We start from the raw sequence: 24,643 nt of genomic DNA, 5'->3' as shown, positions 1-24,643 counted from the left end.
GTCTACCATAAAGCAGTTTGTCTGCCGTAAACAGCAATGTTGTGACACTCTTAAACAGGACAATACTGCCATCTACTGTACATGCATATGTGACATTAACATCTACGGCTTTTAGAGAGTGCAGTGCACAACTGCGCACACAACAAGGAGACGAAGCAGAATGCATCATCAGAGAGGGTGTTCAGCATGGTTAGAAAAATAGTGACAGAGAATAGAACAAGGATGGACAATTCAACCCTTAACTCAACAATGAGTAGACGAGTGTTATGTGTGTGTATATGTGTAAATAAATGAACACTGAAATTCAAGTATTTCTCTTATATATATATATATATATATATATATATATATATATATATATATATATATAGCTAGAATTCACTGAAAGTCAAGTATTTCTTATGTATATATATATATATATATATATATATATATATATATATATATATATATATATATATATATATATATATATATATATATATGAAATACTTGACTTGGTGAATTCTAGCTGTAAATATACTCCTCCCCTCTTAACCACGCCCCCCACAGCAAAAATCAGTTGCATAAATTCGGTGTAAAAAAAAAAAGCTTTCGTAATTAAGACACAAATTAACCTCCATATAAGGACACAAAATATGGACCATGAAACTACTTAGCCAATGATCATATGCATTGTCAGAATTTACAAGGTTTCTTTTTAGGAAAGTGAAACGATGCAGGGAAGAAAGAGTTTAAACAGTTTGCATGATTGTTAATTATAACTGTTAGTTCATGGAAGTTGTTTATTATAAGTGCAGCATTTATATAGTACCTAATAGTAGTTTTTTTTTTTAAGAGGAACACATACTGAATGCAGGGGGCCACGATGATATTTGTATTTCCTTTAAAAGGCCATCAAATTGTATTCATACTTATTTTAAGATAAGGCGACCTGATATTGATATTGGGCCGATATCAGCAAAAAATGAAAAATAATTATATCTACTAGCATCTAAAATCTCCAATATAAGCTCCGATACAAGCTGTCCTGTCCTGTGTTTACTTGTGTAAAGCTCAACAGACAGTTAACATCTAAATGTCAAGGTTGCTCTTTTCTTGTATTTTAGTCAAGGCATTCACAAAAAGTAAACATGGTAGGTTATAGGCTACTCGGAGACAGCAGCTACACAACAGCTAAGCACAAAACAGCACACAAGCTCGACATGCAAAATAAGTGTCCTTAATTGGACAACGGTGCAGTCTAAAACATGACATTTGTCGATATAAACAAGTATCAACTAATTATAGTCGCATATTACTTACTGTTACATAGTCTCCAAGGCAGAAGCGTATTAGAAAATATCCAGTAACAAACGTGTCCGCATCATTCAACTTACTGCATCATGAGCTTAAATTAATGAAATATTGTGACCACGAGGTGTCACCATAAACAATTTCCACTCAAGGATAGCATACGTTCCTTTTAAACAGTTAATAAAAAATAGGTCAGCATTTTTCATACCTACCATTTTTCTCAATTTGAGTCATTTCACTTGATGAAGCCTTTCACATTTCACACTAAAAACAAAAGTATGTACGAGTCATGCCGATATTGTCCATCCATCCATCTTCTTCCGCTTAACCGAGGTCGGGTCGCGGGGGCAGCAGCCTAAGCAGGGAAGCCCAGACTTCCCTCTCCCCAGCCACTTCGTCCAGCTCTTCCCGGGGGATCCCGAGGCGTTCCCAGGCCAGCCGGGAGACATAGTTTTCCCAACGTGTCCTGGGTCTTCCCTGTGGCCTCCTACCGGTCGGACGTGCCCTAAACACCCCCCTAGGGAGGCGTTCGGGTGGCATCCTGACCAGATGCCCGAACCACCTCATCTGGCTCCTCTCGATGTGGAGGAGCAGCGGCTTTACTTTGAGCTCTTCCCGGATGGCAGAGCTTCTCACCCTATCTCTAAGGGAGAGCCTCGCAACCCGGCGGAGGAAACTCATTTCGGCCGCTTGTACCCGTGATCTTGTCCTTTCGGTCATAGCCCAAAGCTCATGACCATAGGTGAGGATGGGAACGTAGATCGACCGGTAAATTGAGAGCTTTGCCTTCCGGCTCAGCTCCTTCTTCACCACAACGGATCGATACAGCGTCCGCATTACTGAAGACGCCGCACCGATCCGCCTGTCGATCTCACGATCCACTCTTCCCTCACTCGTGAACAAGACTCCAAGGTACTTGAACTCCTCCACTTAGGGCAGGGTCTCCTCCGCAACCCGGAGATGGCACTCCACCCTTTTCCGGGCGAGAACCATGGACCATGGACCATAGATCCGATATTGTATCGGATCTATATCAGTATCGGCAAGTACTCAGTGCTTTGATATTGGTATCATATCAAAAGTGGAAAACTTGAATCGGGACACTCCTGGTGGGCTTGTGGAGGTGCCCTTTGGTTCAAGATCTGCGCCCTCATCCATTAATCCATTTTCTACCGCTTGTCCCTTTCGGGGTCGCGGGGGGTTCTGGAGCCTATCTCAGCTGCATTCGGGCGGAAGGCTGGGTACGCCTTGGACAAGTCGCCACCTCATTGCATCTGCGCCCCCGAAATATTATAATCTCATGTCAGGTGATACAGGGGTATCAAACAAATATGTGTAAGACCTTAGTTTCACATACTATCTGTATCATTGATGACAACAGTCAGCTAAAAGGTCCGCTCCCTGCTTCACCTGAATGTCCCTCTCCGCTTAATTAGCATTTACCGGTAATAAAAACATGGGACTGCCTCTTTAAAAACAACTCTTAGGCTTAGTGTCACAGACTTAATTTGGAACTGAAACCAGAAAAGCTCAGCCACCATTGCACTAGCCTAATACTTCACCTGTCACTCAGTTTGCCCAAAATAATCCTCCTCATTTTCCCTTCGCCCTATCTCACATGTGGTGTGTCTCCAGCATACATACCCACAATCTGCCGCCACTGTCCTTTCTTCTGCATTTCTGCAGTGCAGATTTAAAAAGCTCTGTTTTATTGCATTCCGCCAGTGTTGTGCTGAGGGACGTCTATTAAAATTGCAGCCAAACATGACTTCTTACAGAGAACACAATGTCCTAGTCTAAACTGAAGGGTCACCGTGTGCTTGATCCAAATTGAAGTAGAGCTCAATCAAGATGGAATTGCATTTTTTTTGGGAGGGGGAATTTTCACAAGACAAGACATGCTGTGACCTGCATATTAACCAATATTAAAGGGGAACATTATCACAATTTCAGAATTGTTAAAACCATTAAAAATCAGTTCCCAGTGGCTTATTATATTTTTCGAAGTTTTTTTCAAAATTTTACCCATCACGCAATATCCCTAAAAAAAGCTTCAAAGTGCCTGATTTTAACCACCCGTCCATTTTCCTGTGACGTCACATGGTGAAGCCAACACAAACAAACTTGGCGGAAAGAACAGCAAGCTATAGCGACATTAGCTCGGATTCAGACTCAGATTTCAGCGGCTTAAGCGATTCAACAGATTACGAATGTATTGAAACGGATGGTTGTAGTGTGGAGGCAGGTAGCGAAAACGAAATTGAAGAAGAAACTGAAGCTATTGAGCCATATCGGTTTGAACCGTATGCAAGCGAAACCGACGAAAACGACACGACAGCCAGCGACACGGGAGAAAGCGAGGACGAATTCGGTGATCGCCTTCTAACCAACGATTGGTATGTGTTTGTTTGGCATTAAAGGAAACTAACAACTATGAACTAGGTTTACAGCATATGAAATACATTTGGCAACAACATGCACTTTGAGAGTGCAGACAGCCCAATTTTCATCAATTAATATATTCTGCAGACATACCCTCATGTCAGCAGGCTAGGGTCGATATTCTTCTCTAGATCATCTTCGAGACAGTGTGAGCCAAGACATCCAGGGGGTTTAGCTCGCTCGTCTGCGGGAACAAACTGCCACCATTGCTTGCCGTGCTACCGAGGTCCTTTGTCCCTGAATTGCTCACACACTCCGGCAGATTCAATGGGGGTCTGGCGGCAGATTTCTTTGACTTTATCGTTGGAAATGCATCTGCTTTGAGTGTCGCAGGATATCCACACATTCTTGCCATCTCTGTCGTAGCATAGCTTTCGTCGGTAAAGTGTGCGGAACAAACGTCCAATTTCTTGCCACTTTCGCATCTTTGGGCCACTGGTGCAACTTGAATCCGTCCCTGTTCGTGTTGTTACACCCTCCGACAACACACCGACGAGGCATGATGTCTCCAAGGTACGGAAAACAGTCGAAAAAACGGAAAATAACAGAGCTGATTTGACTCTGTGTTTGAGAAAATGGCGGATTGCTTCCCGATGCGACGTCACGTGCTCCGAGAGCGAATATTAGAAAGGCGTTTAATTCGCCAAAATTCACCCATTTAGAGTTCGGAAATCGGTTGAAAAAATATATGGTCTTTTTTCTGCAACATAATGGTTTATATTGACGCTTACATAGGTCTGGTGATAATGTTCCCCTTTAACCAAGTATTAGCCACATTCTTATTATGAGCGCTAAAGCTGAGGAACTACTTTAAGTGGTGCCTTGACCACAGAGAGCTAACAAGCTTATGCAGCTATTGAAATACTGAGCTGCTGAGCTGCTACATCACCTCTGAGTTGGTGAAAGTTTGTGCTCGGTCGGGGGTCAGCAACCCGCATGCTGCTCTTTAGCGCCCCCTTAATGGCTCCCTGGACATCTTTCAGAGATGTGTGAAAATAAAAAATGTTTCAATATATTTTCTTTAGGAGAACACACATGACACAAACCTTCCTAATTGTTAGAAATCCCATGGTTTATACTAATCATACTTCACTAATGGGAGTATTTGGCAAGCACCGTTTTGTCCTACTAATTTCAGCGATCTTTGAACTCATCGTAGTTTGTACAACTATCTCCGATGCTGCCACAGAAAGACATGTTTTATGCCACGCCTTCTTTGTCTCATTTTGTCCACTAAACATTTTATGCTGTGCGTGACTGCACAAAAGTGAGCTTTGTTGATTTTATTTATGTGGGCTTTGTACCGAGGATGTTGTTTTGGCTTGTGCAGCCCTTTGAGACACTTGTGATTTAGGGCTATACAAATAAACATTGATTGATTGATTGATTGATATTGATTTGCTGGAGTGCCTATCAGGCATATTTGGTCAATCCATGACTTCAAGCTAATCGATGATAACATGCTGACATATTGCATCATCATGCCTCGTTTGTAGGTATATTTGAGCTCATTTAATGTCTCATGACATATTATCTTTATGTAATATTGGCCGCATTTCTGATAGTTGTCGGTGTTCCGTGTTGTTCCAGACCACAGCAAACGTTACCCAGCTTGCAAAGATTGTAATAAATCCACTAGAAGAAGACAGCCTGCCGTTTCCTATAACTTGGACACACACATATATACCTTTGGCCATTCTGAGCCAGTCATTTCCAGAAGTTCTCTCATCCTGTGAGAAGCCTCCAATTTACTAATGTTTTCCAATTTTGCAAAAATGTGTAGAGTAAAAAATAAGATACAAAATTACTGTCAACGAACATTTGCGTCAGCCTTTGATAGTAGGCTATTATATATACTATATATAGAGACTTACATCATGTGTTGCCTTCATTATAACACGTATATAAGGCTTCTAATTTGTTGCGGCTTCAGACACATTTTATTTTATTTTTTTGCATTTTTGGTCCAATATGGCTCTTTCAACATTTTGGATTGCCGACCCCTGTGCTAGGTTATAAATTAAACCTCACACTTGTGTAGTAAAAAGTTGTGGCAGAAGTTGGTCAACTTTGACATTCAACTCAGACCAAGAGGTGGCGAGAAAGACACGAAAAGATGCTTGTTTTTTTGTTTTTTTAACCTGCGTGAGGATTATGATTATTTCTTTATCTAAACGGGAAGATACAAACATCCCATCAGTCTGCATCCCAGTGAGAGCAGACATTGTACAGTCAGTGATTGTTTTATTGTGTTTTTATTTCTTGTTTAGCACGCAATAGTGCTACTTGCTGGATCTGCTTATCACTAACTTCTAAAACCTGAAGCTTATCCTCCTCATATTCAGGCTCACAAATATAAGGTCCTGGATCATGATTTGTCCCAAATTAATCTTTGTTGTCTCTCACAAAGGCTGCAGGATTAGTAGTTGTTGTTCTTGAAGGAAATAGCGAACGTTGTGATGCGTTGCCGTAATACTTTAAATTTTAAAAATACGTAAATATGACATGTTATTATGAATGTGCCTGTTACTACATTATCCATCCATCCATTTTCTACCGCTTATTCCCTTTGGGGTCGCGGGGGACGCTGGAGCCTATCTCAGCTACAATCGGGCGGAAGGCGGTGTACACCCTGGACAAGTCGCCACCTCTACATTAGTGTGCATATAAAACATTAGTGGATGTTTTTAGAGCGCTTTATTGGCAGATTGCATCGAATCACCATTGGCTCCATTGTTAGCTGATCCTTGCTAGCGTTTATTTACGAGTTAGAATGCATAAAAATAAGAAATATTTATGTGTTCTTGGATTGTGATTAATAGGCAACATTCCCAAAAAAATGCAGTTCCCCTTTTAAGGATGCATACGTCTCAGCTATTGCTTTGTATGTTGGAATGACTCTACCTGCTTCACAACATTGGAGCGTTCCACAAAACTGATTGGAGCCTAGAGGTGCCATCTTGTCTAGAGATGTCCGATAATGGCTTTTTTGCCGATATTCCGATATTGTCCAACTCTTAATTACCGATTCCGATATCAATTGATACCGATATATACAGTCGTGGAATTAACACATTATTATGCCTAATTTTGTTGTGATGCCCCGCTGGATGCATTAAACAATGTAAAAAGGTTTTCCAAAATAAGAGAACAACTTCAACTCAAGTTATGGAAAAAAGTGCATATTTATTATTGAAGTCACAAAGTGCATTATTTTTTTTAACATGCCTCAAAACAGCAGCTTGGAATTTGGGACATGCTCTCCCTGAGATAATCCTGATACCCACTACAACTATGGGAAATACTATACTTTGACTTTCACAAAGTGCATTATTTTTTTATTTTTTTAATCATACCTCAAAACAACAGCTACAAAAACAATGAAGGCACACAGCTTCTATCCAGAGTATACGAGAGTAATAAAGTAAACAATAACATAGTCCTCCTTTAGTGCAAGGCTGCCTGGTATACTGTGTAACAGGAAATTATAAACTGGGCTCAATCTGCCCTGCTCTAATGTATTCATATGAGTAAATGCTGAGTCTGAAATGCTGCGTTCAGACAGGGCTCCATGCATCTTCCGCTTGTATTCATCGTGTATCTCCTTATGATTCTTGAAGAGGTGGGAGATCTAATTGCTTGTATTAAAGGAAGACGTCTTGGTTCCTTCTTGCATAACCAACTTTTTGCAGTCATTGCAAATTGCCAGTTTTTTATCCGTCAGAGACACGTTAAAATAATCCCAAACCATAGACATGGTGTCGTTAGTCAGTCACCGAGCTCGCTGGCTTGTTAGCCACGGCTACAGCACCGGCAACAACACACTCTTGTTGTTGTTGTTATGCTGCGCTCGCAGCGGTTTGGTGAGGTCATCAAGCGTCGCCAGTAAACCTCTCATGCTGCAGTCGTCAACTCCTGTGTTGTGTGTGGGAGAGGGGAGAAGGGAGGGGCTGTTGACTGGGAGACACAACTGCTCTGTACTCACCACTCCGTACAGCGGCGTTTTAAAAAGTCATTAATTTTACTTTTTGAAACTGATACTGATAATTTCCGATATTACATTTTAAAGCATTTATCGGCCGATATCGGACATCCCTAATGTTGTCTATAGTTTGAAGGGTACCCTTACATTTAAAACACTTCAGTGTGGTCTAAATAATATGTATTGCATATGCTTTGGTGTACATTTTGCTCCACAGTCACTTTTACAACCCGTTTTTTCGAGGCGATCCCAGGTTGAAAATGAGACCACACCCCACCCTTTCCAAAAGTATCATAATTTATCTCTTAAAAATGTACAATGTTTAAACATATCTTGAAGTTAAAGTTTTTTTTTCCCCAGACACAGCAGAAAAAAAAACTTCATTAACATTATATAGATTCACCCGGTCACAACATTGGATACACGTGCACACTCTACGATCGATTCAGAGAGTGCTTAAAAAAGTTGTATTTATATTGCATGTCACATGCCGGTGTTATTGTGCGCATGCCAAGATAAGATAAAAATAATACTTTATTAGAGATGTCAGTCGATAAATGCTTTAAAATGTAATATCGGAAATTATCGGTATCTGTTTCAACCTCCCGATTTTCCTGGGAGACTCCCGAATTTCAGTGCCCCTCCTGAAAATCTCCCGAGGCAATCATTCTCCCAAATTTCTCCCGATTTCCACCCGGACAACAATATTGGGGGCGTGCCTTAAAGGCACTGCCTTTAGCGTCCTCTACAACCTGTCGTCACGTCCGCTTTTCCTCCCAGTCACATAATATTTGCGGCTTTTACACACACATAAGTGAATGCAAGGCATACTTTATCAACAGTCATACAGGTCACAGTGAGGGTGGCCGTATAAACAACTTTAACACTGTTACAAATATGCGCCACACTGTGAACCCACACCAAACAAGAATGACAAACACATTTCGGGAGAACATCCGCACTGTAACACAACATAAACACAACAGAACAAATACCCAGAACCCCTTGCGGCACTAACTCTTCTGGGACGCTACAATATACACCTTTGTGACTTCAATAATAAATATGGCAGTGCCATGTTAGCACTTTTTTCCATAACTGGAGTTGAAGTTGTTCTCTTATTTTGGAAAACCTTGTATTTGATTGATTGATTGAAACATGTATTAGTAGATTGCACAGTACAGTACATATTCCGTACAATTGACCACTAAATGGTAACACCCGAATAAGTTTTTCAACTTGTTTAAGTCGGGGTCCACGTTAATCAATTCATGATAAAGTTACATTGTTTAATGCATCCAGCGGGGAATCACAACAAAATTAGGCATAATAATTTTTTTTCAACAACACCTGGTGTCGAACTTTGAGATCGGCCCCAGTCCACAAAAACATTTCAACATCTCACCCAAGCATGCACATACATGCGCGCACTCGCCCCTCCCCCAATTAACGCCTTCACCACTGCTTAATTCCTCCGGGGTTGTGGATGGCTGAGTAGCGCTTTATAGCGGCAGCCGGCCTCCAGGGCCCCAAATCCCATGATGGCAGCCACTCAAGGAGCCTAACGGCAGTTCGTCGCAATGGAAGGATTGGGCCGGGCTGTGGGAACACAGACTGTGGCGATTTCTGAACTAAATTGCAAAATGGATCACATCATGGAGAAGATTGCTGAGAAGGAGAATTGAATTGAATTTGAGAGGAACCAGCACGGACACATAGAGCAAGCAAGTCATTGTTTTGACTGCTTGAAGAAAACAACATCTTAATCTACGATTTGACTCCCTCGAATGGCCTTGACGCTATCAGGAACAGGCTGTTCTGAAAAACACCCCCGAGGACACCTCAACGATGGACGCTTTTGACCTTCCTTTTTCTCAACGACACCTGGCGTCGAACTTTGAGATCGGCTTTAGTCCACAAAAAACATTTCAACATCACACCCAAGTTAATTGGGCATACATGCACGCACCCGCCCTTTCCTCAACCAACGCCTTCACCACTGCTTAATTCCTGGGGTTATGGATGGCTAGTAGCGCTTTATAGCAGCAGGCCGGCCTCCAGGGCCCCAAATCACACCCCCCCCCCCCCCTCTGTTGCGAGTTGTTGTGATTACATGTATCATGTTTATGTGTGCCATGCAATGTGAGGTTTTTTCCTCGGACTCAGTCTGGACCCCTCCTGAGGGTCCAGCCTTAGACTGATATATTTTTTTACTTTTCCCCCTTTCCCAATGTCACCTTTTTCCCACCTTTTTTAAGGAGCGCCGTAAGTGGCTGACCCGTTGGCGGTCCCGTCTTGTCCCCTTGTAACGTATGTCTGCTCTTAGTGGGACTGTGCCGAAAATGAAATTTCAGTTCTTATGTGTCTTGTACATATTAAAGAATGGACAACAATAAAGCACCTTAAATAATGTCTAAATTCCACGACTGTATATATCGGTATCGGTTGATATCGGAATCGGTAATTAAGAGTTGGACAATATCGGATATCGGCAAAAAAGCCATTATCGGACATCTCTATACTTTATCCTACCTTTTTTTGTGTTTCCTTGTAGCCTAAAAGCTGAGAGCTTGACCTAGAGTCTAATAAGGGCTTTCACCTCGAGGTGACATCACCAGAATGCAAAACCCGATAAACAGAGGCATCCAAAACTGCATGCAAGCTCATGCCAAAATGCACAAACCATATGATTTGGACACTTTAACATTGTTTCACACGAGTATCCAACATTGTAACATTTATAAGTCAGAAAAGATCAAATTAATCACAGATCCCCTATGATGTTTCCATCCAATCCGACATGGTTAGATCCTCCTCTGAAACCAATAGAAAAACTCAATATTGCTCTTTACCTGAGTGATTAATTTAAATTTGTTCTCTTTTTGAAGTTCACAGGAATTGTTCCGTCAGGCTCTGTCCTCCCCATCTATGCACCTGGAGGTCCTTGCTGTTGCAAACAAGCCTCGCTACGAGAAGGGCCTAATCGGCCAACTGTTCAATGGCGAAGGCAAAGAACTAAAAGCGAAAAGTCCAGTGGAAACCCGTGCAAACATTGACCTCCAGCCCGTAGCCAAGCAAGATTCCAAACCCAATCCAGCGTCTCGATGGCAAAACGCAGCAGCCAAGACGCGAGAACTGCCTGTGATGAACCCAGTTGCCACCAACCCACAGCCGGCAGCTGCCCAGTCTAGAAATGCTCCGTTGGAGAGGGTCTCTCCCACACCCCCAGTCAGGATGGCAAGTGCTTCCTCGCCGACCAGAACCCGCAGGCAGAGCCCTCCCACCAGTAAGAGCAGCAACGTGCCTGACCCGGCTGACCCTACAATCAAGAGAGGCAGCAAGAGGATCAAAGTTGACTTAAAGAAAGGTATATTTTTGTTTTATTCTATCATTTTTACAGTCTGGCCTGCAAGCTTTCTCTCGTTTTCGGGTGGTATAGCTCGGTTGGTAGAGTGGCCGTGCCAGCAACTTGAGGGTTCCAGGTTTGATCCCCGCTTCCGCCATCCTAGTCACTGCCGTTGTGTCCTTGGGCAAGGCACTTTACCCACCTGCTCCCAGTGCCACCCACACTGGTTTAAATGTAACTTAGATATTGGGTTTCACTATGTAAAGCGCTTTGAGTCACTAGAGAAAAAGCGCTATATAAATATAATTCACTTCACACTTTGTTTTCAAGGTTTACTGTAAATTCTGGACCACTACACTGTGAACCCTGCAGTTTATAAAACCCTTATAAGCTGGCTAATTTATGGATTTTTCTTCGCTGACGGCCATAATAAAAATAGTTAAAAAAAAACAAAACAAGCAAATACACTGGAAAGGTGTTTTATTGTTTGTGCTATAGCGCCGTCTTTTGGGTGAGTTTGCTCACTGCAGGTGCTGCAGTGTCCTTCCATTTAGTGCTTCTTTTAATCGGAAGTAGAGTGCCGTGCAGACTTCTAGCCGTCCATAGCGTTCCTACTCGTATGGATTCTTCATTCATAACTCTCAGGAACGTTTTTTAAGTTTCACAATATAATAAAAACGGTTTATACTTACCGTGATTTTCGGAGTATAAGTCGCTCCGGAGTATAGGTTGCACCGGCTGAAAATGCATAATAAAGAAGGAAAAAAACATATAAGTCGCGCTGGAGTATAAATCACATTTTTTGGGGGAAATTTATTTGATGAAACCCAACACCAAGAATAGACATTTGAAAGGCAATTTAAAATAAATAAAGAATAGTGAACAACAGGCTGAATAAGTGTACGTTATATGACACATAAATAACCAACTGAGAACGTGCCTGGTACAACAATCTGTCACTCCTAATCGCTAAATCCCATGAAATCTTATACGTCTAGTCTCTTACGTGAATGAGCTAAATAATATTATTTGATATTTTACGGTAATGTGTTAATAATTTCGCACATAAGTCGCTCCTGAGTATAAGTGGCAAACTATGAAAAAAACTGCGACTTATAGTCGGAAAAATACGGTACTAAGACCGTCCTACAGTATGTGTTATGTCTGTAGGAGTGTTTTCATGCATATTTGTATGTGCTATTGTAATGTAATGACACTAGCGTCGTTAGCATTAGCTAATATGCTAACACATTTATTATTTTTTTAACTTACAATGGCATTCTTTTTGTATTGTTTCACAAATTCCTCAGTAAATTCGCCAAGACGTCACCCTGCAGTTATTTAGTCTGTTTAGCTTATTGGAGAGCATGACGATGACTTCTGTTTTGTTTGATCAGCCGTTTTACTGCCATGTTAGAGGCACCGTTTGGAAACAATGAAGGTATGTAAATAAACATTTACAGAATCTTTGTGTTAATAATTCATTTTGTAACGTATATATCTGCGGCTTATAGTCCGGTGTTGCTAATGTATGCAAAAATATTTTTTTCCTCTAAAATTTTGTGGGTGCGGCTTATATGCGGGCGCGCTCTGTAGTCCGGAAAATACGGTAGTTGTAAACCTCTTGTGCTTGACTGCTTCTAAGGACTACAGACAAAGGAAGCAGCCATTGTCTGCTTATTTCAGCAAGACAATGCCAAGCCACATTCAGCACCTGTTACAACAGCGTGGCTTTGTAAAAAAAGAGTGCGGGTACTTTCCTGGTCCGCCTGCAGTCCAGACCTGTCTCCCATCGGAAATGTGTGGCGCATTATGAAGCGTAAAATACGACAGCGGAGACCCCCGGACTGTTGAACGACTGAAGCTCTACATAAAACAAGAATGGGAAAGAATTCCACTTTCAAAGCTTCAACAATTAGTTTCCTCAGTTCCCAATCGTTTATTGAGTGTTGTTAAAAGAAAAGGTGATGTAACACAGTGGTGAACATGCCCTTTCCCAACTACTTTGGCACGTGTTGCAGCCAAGAAATTCTAAGTTAATTATTATTTGCAAAAAAAAAAAAAGTTTATGAGTTTGAACATCAAATATCTTGTCTTTGTAGTGCATTCAATTGAATATGGGTTGAAAAGGATTTGCAAATCATTGTATTCCGTTTATATTTACATCTAACACAATTTCACAACTCATATGGAAACGGGGTTTGTACCTCAGACCTGCTCAGTGGCCTTGTGGTTAGAGTGTCCGCCCTGAGATCGGTAGGTCGTGAGTTCAAACCCCGGCCGAGTCATACCAAAGACTATAAAAATGGGACCCATTACCTACCTGCTTGGCACTCAGCATCAAGGGTTGGAATTGGGGGTTAAATCACCAAAAATTATTCCCGAGTGCTGCTGCTCACTGCTCCCCTCACCTCCCAGGGGGTGAACAAGGGGATGGGTCAAATGCAGAGGACATATTTCACCACACTTAGGATGTGTGTGACTATCATTGGCACTTTAACTTTAAACTTTAACCTCAAAATGCTTTTCACTGCTGTTTTTTCAGCCACTCCATCCATCTTTTGTTTAATTTCCACTCCCTGTCTTTCACCCGATGCAAGATCAGAGCAGAGGATATTATGGGATTCTAATGTTCTCTCCTTGGGCAACAGGCTTTTTCTTTTTCTCCCCGTGATTGACAGGCGGCAGGTTTTAGGTGCGTTAATGTAGGGCAGGCAAAGGCTTAGCGCGCAGACCAGATAGCATCGTGCACCGCCTTATTATGCCACACCGGCTTTGCTTTCCCGACACACACCAACACACACACACATACATACTAAGTGTGGCACATATCACTGATGACTCGAGGCTGGCAGGGCTGTTAAAAAAAAAAAAAAAAAAGTGCAGTGGGCTCTGGGGGGTTAATGGCTCATGCCGGTGTGTGGCCTCAGACACACACATTCACTTGTAAATGTATACGCACGGATAGACCCTGGCTCTCGGTCATGAGGAAAATCTTTGTGGAAATCACTTTGTATCCCCAGGGAGGGACGGTGAAGAGTGGCGTTATATCTCCCCACATTCTGCTCTCTAACCTCCCATCTTCTGTTGTTACTTCCCAGCATCAGGCACCGCTAGGTTTGCCCACACGTGAAATTAAAGCCCGGCTTTGGCTAATCCAGCAAAGAGAGAAGCCCTCTCCCTTGGACTCATGTTGAGCCAAGACTCCAACACTAGTTGAATTAGACCATGGGTGTCAAACTCTGGCCCGCGGGCCGAAATTGGCCCGCCGTGTAATTTCATTTGGCCCTTGAGGCAATATCAAATTAACACTAGAGCTGGCCCGCTGATTATATACAGCGGCGGTGCCGCGGTAACACCGCATTCACCGCTAATTCTCATACTTTCCAACCCTCCCGGGAGACTCCCAATATTCAGTGTCCCTCTCGAAAATTTGCCCCGAACTGTCATCACGTCAGCTTTTCATCCAGTCTAACGGCACGCCCCCAAGACTGTGGTCCTGGTGGACTACGAGATATAACGACTGATGAACACCTTCGTTCGATAATGAAGGTTGCCTCAGCTCAAAGCCTGAGCCTCGACATTAATGAACTAGCATCCAAGGTATCTGGCTTGGGCACATCCGATTAGATTAGTGTGTTGCAAACTGAGCAGTTTAAAGTCCTGAATGTTTTTTTTATTCCTTGTTATTTTATTTTCAAATGTATTAGCCTGTGGAAAAAGTTAATGTTGATATTTACCTCTGGCTGCAAATAAAAAAGAGGCATTACATTTTTTTTTAAATTGTATTTGATATGCCATTGATATTTTTAAATTATTATTAGAAACTCGATTTTGCATGTCACTATAAAGTTATATAAGCTTTGCTTGTTCAATATTCAATGCAAAACTTGTTTGGGTCCCTATTAAAAGGTTAATTCAACCTTGGCCCGCGGCTTTGTTCAGTTTTTTTGGCCCACTCTGTATTTGAGTTTGACACCCCTGATTTAGACCAAAATAGTGTATTATAGCCTTTGTTCAGGGGGAAACGCTTGTCAGCAATGCTTCCTGTAAGTGCGTACCACTGCTCACGCGTCCTCTGTGCACAGCAAATCTATACCGTGCACTAGTGTTGTCCCGATACTAATATTTTGGTACCGGTACCAAAATTATTGTCAAACAAGTGTGTTCTGTTAAACCACTAATGGTAACATAAGCTAGCCTGTGGTGTTCTTGTTATATTTTTTGGCTTAGAAAAAATGTACCGTATTTTCCGCACTATTAGCCGCACCTAAAAACCACAAATTTACTCAAAAGCTGACAGTGCGGCTTATAACCCGGTGCGCTTTATATATGGATTAATAATAAGATTCATTTTCATAAAGTTTCGGTCTCGCAACTACGGTAAACAGCCGCCATCTTTTTTCCCCGTAGAAGAGGAAGTGCTTCTTCTTCTACGCAAGCAACCGCCAAGGTAAGCACCCGCCCCCATAGAAGAGGAAGCGCTTCTTCTTCTACTGTAAGCAACCACCCGCCCCCGTAGAAGAAGAAGAAGCGCGCGGATATTACGTTTCATTTCCTTTGTGTGTTTACATCTGTAAAGACCACAAAATGGCTCCTACTAAGCGACAGGTTTCCGGTTCATGAAAAGACGCAATCTCTCCATCCGCACACGGACTACTATTTCACAGCAACTGCCTAAAGACTTTCAAGAAAAGCTGGCTACTTTCCGTGCATATTGTAAAAACAAGATAGCTGAAAAAAAGATCCGGCCAGAGAACATTATCAACATGGACGAGGTTCCACTGACTTTTGATATTCCTGTGAACCGCACTGTGGATACAACGGGAGCACGTACGGTGAATATTCGCACCACAGGGAATGAGAAGTCATCCTTCACTGTGGTTCTAGCTTGCCATGCTAATGGCCAGAAACTTCCACCCATGGTGATATTCAAAAGGAAGACCTTGCCAAAAGAGACCTTTCCAGCCGGCGTCATCATAAAAGCTAACTCGAAGGGATGGATGGATGAAGAAAAGATGAGCGAGTGGTTAAGGGAAGTTTACGCGAAGAGGCCGGGTGGCTTTTTTCACGCAGCTCCGTCCATGTTGATATACGACTCCATGCGCGCCCACATCACGCTGGTTTTTAATATATTATTAAAGTTTGACTGACCTATCTGACTGTTTTTTTGACATTCCTTTAGCGCAGTTAGATGCGGCTTATAACACGGGGTGGCTTATAGGTGGACAAAGTTTTGAAATATGCCGTTCATTGAAGGCGCGGCTTATAACCCAGGGCGGCTTATGGTGCGGAAAATACGGTACTGTGAGCAAGTTGCAAACAGCACCATTTATTATGAAATGTTGTTACTAGATTACTAAGGGTGTAACGGTACACAAACATTTCGGTTCGGTACGTACCTTGGTTTAGAGGTCACGGTTCGGTTAATTTTCGATACAGTAAGAAAACAACAAAATATAAATTTTGTGGTTATTTATTTACCAAATTTGTAAACAATGGCTTTATCCTTTTAACATTGCTTTAAAATAGCTCTGTGTGTGATGGATCAGCCACCACTAGAGTGATCAGTGCAACAGCAGGCAGTCATGAATGCTAAGCATAATAATAACATACATATACACACAGGGTCTATTGCCAGGGTTCATGTGGTCAACATATATAAAATAAAAACGAAATAAGATAAGGCTCAGAATAGTTTCTTAACAAAACCTTTCTACATATAAAGTGCTTTTTTTTGATTGATTGATTGAGACTTTTATTAGTAGATTGCACAGTACAGTACACATTCTGTACAATTGACCACTAAATGGTAACACCCGGATAAGTTTTTCAACTTGTTTAAGTCCACGTTAATCAACATTAAACTGCCTCAAGTTGTTGCTCAGATTAAATACAATGACAAAACTTTTCTTCTACATACAAAAAGTGCAACATTAAACAGTTTCAAGTCAACTCAGCCTCAGATTAACTTTTCTTTTTCCCCCCCATCCTTTAACCCTGGTGACTTTCACTCAATTTTCATGTTTTTCTTTCTGCAGACAATGTCTTCAGTTGTGAAAAATACCCTTTGGCTGGGCACGGAGGTAGCGGGTATGGCGAGGTAGTGCCTGGCTAACTTGGCAGTAAGAGGATATATGGGCTCATTGTTCTTCCACCATAAAAGTGGGTCAAAATATAGTTTTTAATGCAATATGGTCTTAAATCTGCTGCTATAAAAACACCAACGGCATTTGTTATTACTTTAGCCCTGCCTGCCTCGCCGAGGAGAGGCTGCTTGAATGCGGTGTTTGCAAGACACTCGTCTTTCTCTTCGTTGAAGCGATGTTATCCATTGTTGTATCGCACCGCGAAGCCAAAGTGTTCCCAAACGGGAGATCTTTACGAGGCAGGAGGGTCTTCCAGCTCTGTCTTTTACATGCCGTGTATTGTGCCTCGGTGTGCATTGTTTACACAATGTGCGGTGCGCTACTTAATATGTCCGTGTGGAAACTCGTTCTGTACACCTCCGAACCGAAACCCCCGTACCGAAGCGGTTCAATACACGTACCGTTACACCCTTATAGATTACAGAAACATCAAATAAATATATATTTTACGTACCGAAAGTTAGAGGAAAGTACACTTCATCCAATGCTTACATCTCATTGTGCAACATGCAAATGTTTTAGGGGAACACCATGTAGCGCTCTAAAAAACATCTACTTTTTTATATACATGCTGTTAGTATACATGTAATGTGGTAACAGGCATATTTATAATAACATGTAATATTTCAATCAATCAATCAATCAATCAATGTTTATTTATATAGCCCAAAATCACAAGTGTCTCAAAGGGCTGCACAAGCCACAAAGACATCCTCGGTACAGAGCCCACATAAGGGCAAGGAAAAACTCACCCCAGTGGGACGGCGATGTGAATGATTATGAGAAACCTTGTTTAAATATTTACTTATTATGGTAATTTTAAGCATACAGCGTCATATTAATTTCACAGATGCATCACAATGTTCACTTTTCCTTTCAACAACAACAATTCTACTAATCATGGTAAACTTAATAAGCGCAAAGGACGACGATTTTTGGACAAATGATTGGCACATTATATTTTTGAGCCTGAACATAAGGAGGATGATCTACAAGTTTTAGAAGCTGCGTGTTCAACAGATCCAGCTTTAGTGAAACACTGAGCATCACGTAGAAGTATTGCTAAGTGCTACATAAGATATACAAATTTCGAACGGAATAAAACAATTACTTACTGTACAATATCTGTTCTCCCAGAGATGCCTACTGATGGGATGTTCATATCTTCCTGTTTGGATTAAGAATTAAACATAATCCACATGTAAATTTAAAAAATAAAAAAAAAGGTCCGCAAACAAGCGTATTTTTTATGTCTTTCTCGCCATCCCCGAGTCTAAGTTGGATGTCAAAGTTGACAAACTTCTATGTTTATTGCAACATCCTTCTACTACCCAGGTGAGATGCATGATTTATAATCTAGAATTAACTTTCACCACTCAGAGGCGATGCAGCAGCTCACCGGCTCAATATGTCAATATAGCAACACAAGCTAGTTAGCACTCTGTCATCACGACACCACTAAAAATTGTTGGTCTGTGTTCGGCCTTATAACAACAATATTGCAAATACTTTATCAATATTCAGGTCATGAAATGTAAATGGAGTATTATTGGCAGTTTTGAGATGGTTTTTTTTAGGGTTTTATGAGCGAAATAGTGTACTCATTAGCTGCATTGTTAGCCACCTCGTACTTGCTGCATTTTACGACTTCTGTAAAAAAAAGAAAAACACCTGTTCTTGTCTTACATAGGGATTGTGAAAGATAGACAAAATTCGCCAAAAAGTGCAGTTCTCTTTTAAACTATAGCTATATACCAGGGGTCCCCAAACATTTTGACTCGGGGGCCGCATTGGGTTAAGAAAATTTGGCCTGGGGGAGGGCTGTATGTAAATATGTTGCTCCAAAACCTGTATGGACCTTTCAGCATTAATGGTGCCTTCACAGATGTGTAAGTTACCCATGTCTTGGGCACTAATACACCCCCATACCATCACAGATGCTGGCTTTTCAACTTTGCGCCTATAACAATCCGGATGGTTCTTTTCCTCTTTGTTTCGGAGGACACAACGTCCACAGTTTCCAAAAACAATTGGAAATGTGGACTCGTCAGACCACAGAACACTTTTCCACTTTGCATCAGTCCATCTTAGATGAGCTCGGGCCCAGCGACGCCGACGGCATTTCCGGGTGTTGTTGATAAATGGCTTTCGCTTTGCATAGTAGAGTTTTAACTTGTACTTACAGATGTAGCGACGAACTGTAGTTACGACAGTAGTTTTCTGAAGTGTTCCTAAGCTCATGTGGTGATATCCCTTACACATTGATGTTGCTTTTTCATGCAGTACTGCCTGAGGGATCGAAGGTCAGTAATATCATCGGTTACGTGCAGGGATTTCTCCAGATTCTCTGAACCTTGTGATGATATTACGGACCGTAGATGGTGAAATCCCAAAAATTGCTTGCAATAGCTGGTTTAGAAATGTTGTTCTTAAACTGTTGGACAATTTGCTCACACATTTGTTCACAAAGTGGTGACCCTCACCCCATCCTTGCTTGTTAATGGAAGCTGTTTTTATACCCAATCATGGCACCCACTTGTTCCCAATTAGCCTGTTCACCTGCGAGATGTTAAAAATAAGTGTTTGATGAGCATTCCTCAACTTTCTCAGTCTTTTTTGCCACTTGTGCCAGCTTTTTTGAAACATGTTGCAGGCATCCAATTCCAAATGAGATAATATTTGCAAAAAATAACAACGTTTCTTAGTTCGAACATCAAGTATCTTGTCTTTGCAGTCTATTCAATTGAATATAGGTTGAAAAGGATTTGCAAAGCATTGTATTCTGTTTTTATTTACCATTTACACAACGTGACAACTTTACCGGTTTTGGGTTTTATAATTACGTGCATTTTGGCATAAAAATAAACGATTAAAAATTAATAACAAGGTATGGATGACAGTTGATGGCAAACACACTTGAGTGTATTAGTCTTATATAAATAATACAATTAATATTGTTATTCTTTCTTTATTAGTAGTAATACTTTTTGTTTGTAGCCATCATTTTGTATTATTATAAATATTATTTGATTACCAGGCATTTTTGACAGTAAAAAATAACACATATAATTATCTAAAAACAAATTTGATTTTATAATTTTTGTGAAAATAATCAATACTTCACAGTTGTTTTAATTGTGAAACTGTGATTATTACTCAGGCTAATCCGTACAGTCCAAATCTGTAATCTTTGCGTCCCTATTTACAAAATACGACAAAGCGGTTGAATTGAAACGGCTGCGAATGATACAGAGGTTCTCTTTGCTGCAGGTGCGGAGGGTCTAGGCTTCACCGTGGTGACCCGGGACTCCCCTAACGGGCCTGGGCCAATCCTGGTGAAGAGCATACTGCCACGCGGCGCTGCAATCAAAGACGGCCGCCTGCAGCCTGGTGACCGCATCCTCGAGGTAAGGCAGGGGATTAGCAGCAGAAGCACATGTACATGAAATTGTCAGTAAAATTAACTCCAGTTTGATAATACACAAAATAATTTTGACTTTTATTTTAATTTTTATAGAGGCATTCCAGTCGGTCTGATAACAGCAAAAAATTGGCTTGCACCTAAAATGTCTGATACAAGCACTCCTGTAAAGCCATTTAACGTCTAAATGCCCTCCAATAATCACAAAATGTTGGTCTTTTCTTCTATTTTAGTGAGTCATTTACAAAAAACATGGTAGGCTATAGGCGACTAGGAGCTAGCAGCTACACAACAGCTAAGCAAACAAGCGAGACATATGCAATAAGTGTCTTTAATTGAATACTGCAGTCTAAAACATGACATTTGTTAATATATAAAAGTAGCAAATAATTAAAGTTAGATATTACTTACAAAAAGTCTTCCGAGTATTAGAAATGATCCAGTAACAAACGTGTCTGGATCATTCAACACTCCATCATGACTCCTGAGCTTAATGTAATGAATCATTGTGGCCACTAGGTGTCACCAAAAATAAATTACAACTCTACTTCAAATTTAAAGAAAGCATAAATCATAAGGTTAGTCTTTTTCATATCTATGATTGTTCTCTGAGTATTTTCACTTGATCAAACACAATTTATAGCACTGCACACTACAAAATGATAAAAGTATGCACTATAATTTGTGCTGATATTGGATTAGTATTGGTATCGGCCAATATTCCATGCTCCAATATCGATATCAAGACCACCCCTACTGTGGTTTAATTGGGTTTTCATTATGAAGACCGAATCTTAGGAAAAATAAAGCAATTTTGTGCATAACAGTTAATGCGAATCAAATTAATTCCAGGTACCATGAAATATAAACACAAAACACATTTTATGGAGAATAATTATAGTTTTGCATGAAGGAAATTATGTGAGATTCATAAAAAAAACGAATCCTAATCCTCGACTCCATTGCGACAAACTATTTCTTATAGCTACTAATATCACTGGAGGACTAGAAGACACGGAATAGCTAAAAATGCTGCACTACACACTGGAGGAGGATACAAAAAAAGCTTAGCTTATCACTAAGTTTGAGCATTCAATATTTCCAAATGATATCGTATTTAGCATTGATCCTTTTTTGAGTATTGATACTTTTGACAACCAAGTGTCCAGTAACAAATGTGTCCACATCATTCAATTTACTGCGTCATGAGCTTAACTTAAAGAACTACTGTAACCACTAGCTGTCTCCAAAAAAAAAACAAATACCACTCCACTTCAACTTAAAGACAGCATAGGTCTATTCTCGATGGTTGATAATAAATAGGTTACCATTGTTCTTTGTTTGAGTAATTGCAAATGATAGAATAAGATAGGATAAACTTTATTCATCGCAAAATGGGGAAATTATGTGGTTGCAGTGCAAATACAAAAAGTCCACAAACAATGAGGTAAAATACATGAATAGAAAGAGAAACATTAAAGAACACAAAGGACATAAATGTCATTAAAAGAGCACAGAGATGATGCAACCAGCTGCCACTTCATAGGCGCCATTTCTTCATACAGCTACAGTACAAAAGTAAAACACAACAAAGAACCAAAAATTGGGCAATAAAACCTTTTCTAACATTCCACACTACCAAATGATACAAGTGTATATGATTTGTGCTGATACTGTATCGGCTAAATATCGGTATCAACCAATACAAAAGGCTCCAATATCAGTATTGAATCAGAAGTAAATAAGTTGGCACACCCCTAGTTTTTCTGATCCAACACCAAATGAAACCAAATTTCTAGGTATAATGATTGATGATAAAATGAACTGGAAATCTCATGTAAAAAATATACAACATAAAGTAGCAAGAAACACGTCAATAATGAATAAAGCAAAACATGCCTTCGATGAGATGGCGACTTGTCCAGGGTGTACCCCGCCTTCCGCCCGATTGTAGCTGAGATAGGCTCCAGCGCCCCCGTGACCCCGAAAGGGAATAAGCGGTAGAAAATGGATGGATGGATGGATGGATGTTCTAGACCAAAAATCACTCCATAATCTTTACTGCTCGCTAGTGTTACCATATCTGAGTTATTGTGTAGAAATATGGGGAAATAACTACAAAAGTACGCTTCATTCATTAACTGTGTTACAAAAAAGATCCGTTAGAATAATACATTATGTTGGATATAGAGAACATACAAACCCTTTATTTATTGAATCAAAGATACTGAAATTCCACGACATAGTGAATTTGCAAACAGCTAAAATGATACACAAAGCAAACTATAACCTGCTACCCAAGAATATACAACAATGATTTTCAACAAAAAAGGAGAAATATAACCTTAGAGAAAAATGTAATTTGAGACATTTGTACGCACGTACAACACTTAAGACCTTCAGTATATCTGTATGTGGAATTAAATTATGAAATGAATTAAGCAAAGAAATCAAACAATGTACTAATTTAATCCACTTCAAGAAACTCATCAAACTTAAAGTGTTTACAAAGTAGAAAGAAGAATAAACCATGATAAACATTCTGAATTTATTTCATCCATCCATTCATTTTCTTGATAATCTTACTCAACTCACCATATGAAATATAACTTACTTCACTAATTATTTATTTATTTATTTTTATTGTTATTACTTATGGAGTATATTGTTTTTTTTTGGTTTGTTTTTTGTTTGTTTTTTGTCCTGTCCAGCTTCTCAGGCAAATCATATAGTTGATGTAGATGCCCATTTCGGCTGTTCAGATTTACTTTACAAAAGAGAAGTGTGGGATACTTCTTTTGTTGCCTTATTTGTATTTGACTTCTTTAAATGGATTCATATTATTATTTGGTGCAGCTGGGCCAGAGCAGGAGGGCATGGAAAGACTGAAAACAAAGGAAGACAGAGGGGGAAATTGTGGGGGACAAGAGGGGATAAAACAGAGAGACAACAACAACAACAGCAAATACAGCAATAACAACAACAACAACAGAACAACATCAGCAAATACGATATGTACACATTTGATAGTAAAAGTGATAGCAAAGAAGCAGTTTGTGAAATAAATATTAATACAGAAATGACAATGAACATTATTACACTACAAATGGAAATAGCACTATTGATAATGAATAATAACAATAATTTACCTCTATTATCAACAATACAATTGTTCAAATGCAACAACACATATATGTAATGATAACTTGAAATACAAAAGAGAGCAGATAAATGGAGGGGAAGAAAGAGAATCCAGCCATATTAACCTTGTAGATTGTTATAGTAACAATAGGTTAGGCTTTGTCAGTGTGTCATGTGTTACCCAGTTTCCCCTAGCGCAGGGGTCGGCAACCCGCGGCTCCGGATCCGCATTCGGGTCTTTGATCACTCTGATGCGGCTCAGCTGCATACTTGCCGACCCGTCCGATTTTCCCGGGAGATTTCCGGATTTCGGTGCCTCTCGCAGAAAACTCCCGGGATTAATATTCTCCAAATTTTCACCCTAACAATAATAAGAAGGGCGTGCCATGATGGTACAGCATTTAGCGCCCTCTACAATCTGTACAAACAGCGTGCCAGCCCAGCCTTTTGTTGTATGCATCTTCTGCTTGCACACGCAAGTGACAGCAAGGCATACTTGGTCAACAGTCACACAGGTTACACTGACGGTGGCCATATTAAGCAACTTTAACACTCTTACTAATAATGCGCCACACTTTGAACCAAACCCAAACAAGAATGACAAACACATTTCAGGAGAACATCTGCACCTTAACACAACATAAACACAACAGAACAATTACCCAGAATCCCATGCAGCCCCCCCCCCCCCCCTTGTGCGTCCGTTGAGGTGGGCGGCGTTTGGTAGCGGTGGTGTATAATGTAGCCCGGAAGAGTTAGGGCTGCATGGGATTCTGGGTATTTGTTCTGTTGTGTTTATGTTGTGTTACGGTGCAGATGTTCTCCCGAAATGTGTTTGTCATTCTTGTTTGGTGTGGGTTCACAGT

At 40.5% G+C, this 24,643-nt stretch overlaps 1 protein-coding gene across 2 annotated transcripts in view; it reads left to right on the top strand.

The window, feature by feature from the left end:
* Positions 1-24,643, top strand: part of pard3ba (par-3 family cell polarity regulator beta a) — a 464,804-nt gene that overhangs the window by 129,439 nt on the left and 310,722 nt on the right. For both annotated transcript variants that reach the window (XM_061985093.1, XM_061985094.1), the window contains 2 exons: positions 10,609-11,087; positions 20,486-20,622. In XM_061985093.1, coding sequence (XP_061841077.1) covers positions 10,609-11,087; positions 20,486-20,622 — 616 coding nt within the window. The remainder of the gene's footprint in view (positions 1-10,608; positions 11,088-20,485; positions 20,623-24,643) is intronic.

Source organism: Nerophis lumbriciformis, linkage group LG23 (assembly GCF_033978685.3).
Source record: "Nerophis lumbriciformis linkage group LG23, RoL_Nlum_v2.1, whole genome shotgun sequence".
Lineage (NCBI taxonomy): Eukaryota > Metazoa > Chordata > Actinopteri > Syngnathiformes > Syngnathidae > Nerophis > Nerophis lumbriciformis.
The sequence above is the reverse complement of the archived record's forward strand: the minus strand, read 5'-3'. Positions and strand labels throughout refer to the sequence as shown.